At 43.7% G+C, this 5,349-nt stretch overlaps 1 protein-coding gene across 1 annotated transcript; it reads left to right on the top strand.

The window, feature by feature from the left end:
• Nucleotides 1-269: 269 nt before the first annotated feature.
• LOC140874035 (uncharacterized) lies at nucleotides 270-2,595 on the top strand. Its single transcript, XM_073277314.1, has 3 exons — nucleotides 270-297; nucleotides 852-1,693; nucleotides 1,900-2,595. Exons 1-3 carry the CDS (start codon nucleotides 270-272, stop codon nucleotides 2,593-2,595), a joined length of 1,566 nt encoding a protein of 521 aa, XP_073133415.1.
• Nucleotides 2,596-5,349: the final 2,754 nt, after the last annotated feature.

Raw genomic sequence — 5,349 nt, forward strand, 5'->3', positions numbered from 1 at the left:
GTACGCCCAAGATCATACATGCAATGTCTAATAACTATCAAGAATCCAAAGACACTATCATGATCAACAAACATCTATTGTCGTGCAATGGTCAAACAAATACGAACATCATCAATTACATCGTTACACTACACCAGTCTAACACGCGTGCTTAAAAATATTCACTATTCAACCAACAGTTTCTCATGTTCAATCAAAAGCACATTTTCTAAATTTTTTTTTTCAACTCTGTTACCCCGAGAAAATATTTCAACCCGAGCCCGTTTATAATGGGTCTACTGGATATGACCAGGACTGGTATTTTATGGGCCGACCAGGGCTGGGCCTAGTATGCCGCACGCATCTTTTTTATAATTCAAGTGAGACTCTGATATATATGAGATAAGTATGGATCTTCTCAAATATTCACAAGATAGAGATAAACTTAAGAAGGATCCAATGGATGAAGAGCCCTAGTCCAGGATATGTTATAATTCGACTAGGTAACTTATTCTATTTTCTCCTATAAATACAGGTACTGTTATGGTTGTATGGATTATTCATTACTCACTTTTACATTCACGCACTCATATCTCTCAGTTTTCGCATTAATCATACCCTCTGCCTTCAAGACACTGACTTAGGCATCGGAGGGGTCACGCCGAAAACACTTTCGGCGTCCCTTTGACCTAGCTTTTGCTTGTGCAGTTCCGCCATACCCGACCCGACCTACTTTCTAAAGGATTTGGAGGATCCATTCTACCAGACCAAACCCGAGGTAAAATTTCTACATCATCAATTGGCGCCGTCTGTGGGAATTTGAAGAAAAAGAGTTTCGATGGCTAATCAGAATTGAAATCACCCAAATTTAGAGGAGTTAGTAACTCAGGCTGTTCAGAGGGCTTTGTCGGAAAGGGATGAGGCCAATCCTCCGCACCTCGATCATAATGCCCACCTCGAGGAGATCAAAAAGTTGAAGGAGGAGATGGAGCAGTTAAGGAAGAAGCAGGCCGGGTACCTAGCTACCACAACCAGAAACATTCCTTTTACTCAGGAGATATTGGATGCCGACCTCCCCAAGCAGTTCAAATTGCCTCATGTTGGAGAATATGATGGCAAGGGAGATCCTGAAGACCATTTAGCGTGCTTCGAGAATGCAGCTCTGTTGCATAAATATTCTGATCAGATTAAGTGTCGGGCTTTTCTTACTACTCTCATAGGACCAGCCCAGCAATGGCTCAATATGTTACGCTCCGGAGAGATCAAGGAATTCAAGGATTTTAGCAAATCCTTCGTGCACCACTTCGCCAGTAGCAAAAAACATCCTACTACTACTTTCAGTCTCTTCGCAATCAAGCAAAGGGAGCATGAAAATTTGAGAGCATATATCCGCAGGTTTAGTGCCTTGGCTCTTGAGGTACCCACTGCGACACCAGATCTGCTTATCAGTGCCTTCATGCAAGGGCTGGATACAAAAGATTTTCTCAAATCCCTAATAAAAAGACCAGCGGAAACATACGAGGAACTACTCGCCCGAGCGGAGAAATATGTCAACATGGAAGAAATACAGGTTTCTAGAGCTGCTGTGAAGAGGGAACGACCAAAAAGTCCAAAGGGTAATAGGGTTCCTAACAATAATTCGAGAATGGGACAGCCATTCCGGCCCGTTTTGTTGGGAGAGTTCACTTCTTTAACCCCTTTACGCATGAACAAAGTACGAGCTTTACAAATTTGTGACGATCGTAAACTCACGCAGAGGCCTCCCTGGGCTGAGAAGGGACCTCGTAATAGGGAATCAGATAAATATTGTCACTTTCACAATGAGTATGGGCATACGACAGAGGACTGTCGTCAATTAGATCAAGAAATTGAAAGAATAATAAGCAACACTCTGAATTAAAAAACATATTGACTCGGCAGGAAAGGTATCGCCCGAACAGGGGACAGGGAGGAAAGTCAAGACAAAGAGCCCGGACTGCTCCTCCCCATGAAGATTTCAACCAACCCAATCAAGAACAGCCCAGGGATGACCGAGCTCATCAGAGACCAGCCCCGCCCGTTCGAGGAATTATCAACATGATTTCTGGAGGTCCTACTGATGGTGATTCCAACCGAGCCAGGAAGACTAGCAGCAGAAAGTTAATGAATATGGAGATCGACAGCCAGATTGTCCATACTGGCCCGACCCTCTCTTTTGGACCGGAAGATATGAAAGGGGTGGCTAGCAACCATAATGACGCACTAGTAATAAGAGCTATGATCGCAAATTATGATGTAGCCCGGATATTTGTGGATTCAGGCAGCTCTGTCAACGTTCTATTTCAGGAAGCAATAAGTCAAATGGATTTGGGGCAGTACAAGATAGAACCAGTCGTAACATCACTCTTTGGTTTCACAGGTCATGCCATCCGACCTGTGGGGTTAGTGCATTTACCCTTAACTCTGGGTAAAAGCAGCATCCGCAAAACCAGGATTGTGAGTTTCATTATTGTTGACGCTCCGTCTGCCTACAATGCCATACGCAGACCTGCTATGACCACTTTCATGGCCGTGGCATCAGCCCTGCATCAGAAAATAAAATTCCCGGTGGGAAATGAGGTTGGTGAGGTAGAATGAGACCAAATCATAGCTCGCAAATGTTACGTAGAGGAGGTCAGAATAGAGCAAAAGGTTGCCAGGACTGATAATGTTGGCAGACCTGGACTTTCTGTGATGGAAAAAGTCAACTTGATAGAGGATACATCTGTCACCACTGAAGAAGAAATTGAGGAAATCATGATATCACCTCCCTCTGGGGTGGTGAAAATTGCTCACACCCTTGAAACACGGTTGAAGCAACCGCTACTGGAATTCTTGGAAAAAAATAAGGATGTTTTTGCATGGTCAATTTCCGACCTGACAGGGGTACATCGGGAAGTGGCAGAGAACAAACTCAATATAATAAAGAGTTGTCGCCCTATTATCCAAAATAAAAGGCACTTCGGTCCTGAAAAGGATGCGGTTATAAAGGAACAAGTGGACGAATTACTCAGAGCGGGACACATTGAGGAAATCTACTTCCCGACCTGGCTGTCTAATATAGTGCTGGTGCCAAAGTCCTCAGGCAAATGGCGCATGTGCGTGGATTTTCGGGATCTAAACAAGGCTTGTTCAAAGGACTGTTATCCGTTACCCAGAATTGATCAACTTGTCGATTCGACAGCAGGACACGAGCTGCTCTGTTTCTTGGACGCCTATCAAGGATATCATCAAATCCCATTAGCCAGAGAGGACAAGGATAAAGTAAGTTTTGTGACGTCAACAGGAACATATTGTTACGTAGTTATGCCATTTGGGCTCAAAAATGCTGGGGCTACATATCAAAGGCTGATGGATAAAGTATTCGAGCAGCAAATTGGGAAGAATATCGAAGTCTATGTAGATGACATTCTGGTCAAGACCCGAACTACGGACCAGTTTATTACTGACTTAACTCGAACCTTTCAGACCCTGAAGCGCTACAAGCTTAAGCTAAACCCTAACAAGTGTACTTTCGGAGTCCGAGCTGAAAAGTTTTTGGGTTATATGTTCACACAAAGGGGAATAGAAGCTAATCCTGAAAAAGTTCAAGCTATCATTTCTATGAGCTCCCCTAAGAATATACAGGAAGTACAGAGATTAACGGGAAGAATTACAGCACTGGCCCGATTTATAAGCAGATCGGCAGATAAAAGCCTCCCTTTCTTTAAAGCATTAAGGAAAATGAAGAATTTTGAATGGAATGAAGAAAGTGAGAAAGCATTCCAAGACTTGAAGGCTTACTTAAAACAATTACCTGTATTAAATAAACCTACCCAAGGGGAAGAATTGTTCTTATATTTGGCAGTTACACCCCGAGCAGTCAGTTCGGTCCTTGTCAAAAAGGACGGAATAAATCATCGGCCCGTATATTTCGTCAGTCACGCCCTGAGGGGACCCGAGCTCAATTACCTGACTCAGGAAAAGCTTGCTCTAGCTTTGATCATCACAGCAAGAAAATTAAGGCCTTATTTTCTCTCACATCCTATCACTGTACTCACCAATAGTGCTTTGGGAAAGATCGCGGCTAACCCAGATGTATCGGGTAGACTGGTCAGATGGATCACAGAATTGAGTGAGTATGATATCAAATATGAAGCTCGAACAGCTATAAAAGCCCAAGCCCTAGCTGATTTCTTGGCAGAAACAATTCAGCTCGAACAAGAAGAACTATGGAAGATCTTTGTAGATGGGTCATCATGCAAGTCCGGGAGCGGAGCAGGAATTGTAATAATCTCACCTTGGGGTGAAGAGACTAAAATTTCAATCAGAATAGACTTCAGAGCCTCCAATAATGAAGCAGAATACGAGGCCTTGTTACTCGGCCTTAAGGCAGCGCGGAATTTGGGGGTTTCCCGAGCTATCCTATATTCCGATTCCCAATTAGCTATTCAACAGGGCAATGGAAAGTTTGAAATCAAAGACGATAAAATGAGAAAATATGCCAATGCATTGGACAAGGCCAAAGAAGGATTCACAGATCTGAAATTAGAGCTAATTCCCCGAACAGAGAACATCAAGGCTGACCACTTGGCCCGTTTAGCCAGCACTTTGAGTGACCGACCGGATCCCATTGTCACGGGTCGGGAGCTCGTGTCCCAGCTGGAAACTTTGGATGACATGCTAGCCCAAGTACCAGAAGCGGATTGGAGGTATGATATACACAAATATCTAACTACAAAAGAACTGCCAAGCGATAATAAAAAAGCAAGGGAAATAAAAAGAAGGGCCCTCCGCTTTGTCATGATCAATCAAATTATGTTCAAGCGATCCTTCTCTCAGCCTTTGTTAAAATGCTTGGGCCCGGATGAGGCCAATTATGTGTTGCGAGAAATTCATGAGGGATCTTGTGGCAGTCACCTGGGCAGTCTTGCCCTAGCTCGAAAAGCACTTTTGGCAGGATTCTTCTGGCCTACCATGCAAAAAGACTCATCAGCTCTGGTTAATTCATGTTATAATTGTCAGAGACATGCTAACTTACAGTGGAGACCGGTAGAATACATGAAGGCAGTAGTAGCTGCTTGTCCTTTTGATCAGTGGGGAATGGATATTGTAGGACCATTCCCTGTTAGCACGGGGCAAAGAAAGTTTTTATTGGTCGCGGTCGACTATTTCTCTAAATGGGTGGAGGCCGAGCCCCTAGCTAAAATTACAGAAAATGAAGTGCTCAATTTTCTGTGGAAAAATATAGTATGCCGTTTCGGAATCCCTCGCAGGTTGGCCTCGGAAAATGGGAGGCAGTTTTGTGGCTCCAAAGTTCGAGCATGGTGTCAAGAGATGAAGATTGAACAAGTTTTCACCTCTGTTGCATAC

This window comes from Henckelia pumila, chromosome 1 (genome assembly GCF_033568475.1).
Source record: "Henckelia pumila isolate YLH828 chromosome 1, ASM3356847v2, whole genome shotgun sequence".
Classification (NCBI taxonomy): domain Eukaryota; kingdom Viridiplantae; phylum Streptophyta; class Magnoliopsida; order Lamiales; family Gesneriaceae; genus Henckelia; species Henckelia pumila.

What these genes read in the sequence shown, in the direction of transcription:
- LOC140874035 (XM_073277314.1), top strand. Translation starts at nt 270, where the DNA reads ATGGGTCTACTGGATATGACCAGGACTG. An exon ending in ACTGGATATGACCAGGACTG is followed by an intron (nt 298 to 851) that starts GTATTTTATGGG and finishes ACCCAAATTTAG; the next exon opens with AGGAGTTAGTAACTCAGGCT. An exon ending in CCCCTTTACGCATGAACAAA is followed by an intron (nt 1,694 to 1,899) that starts GTACGAGCTTTA and finishes TTGACTCGGCAG; the next exon opens with GAAAGGTATCGCCCGAACAG.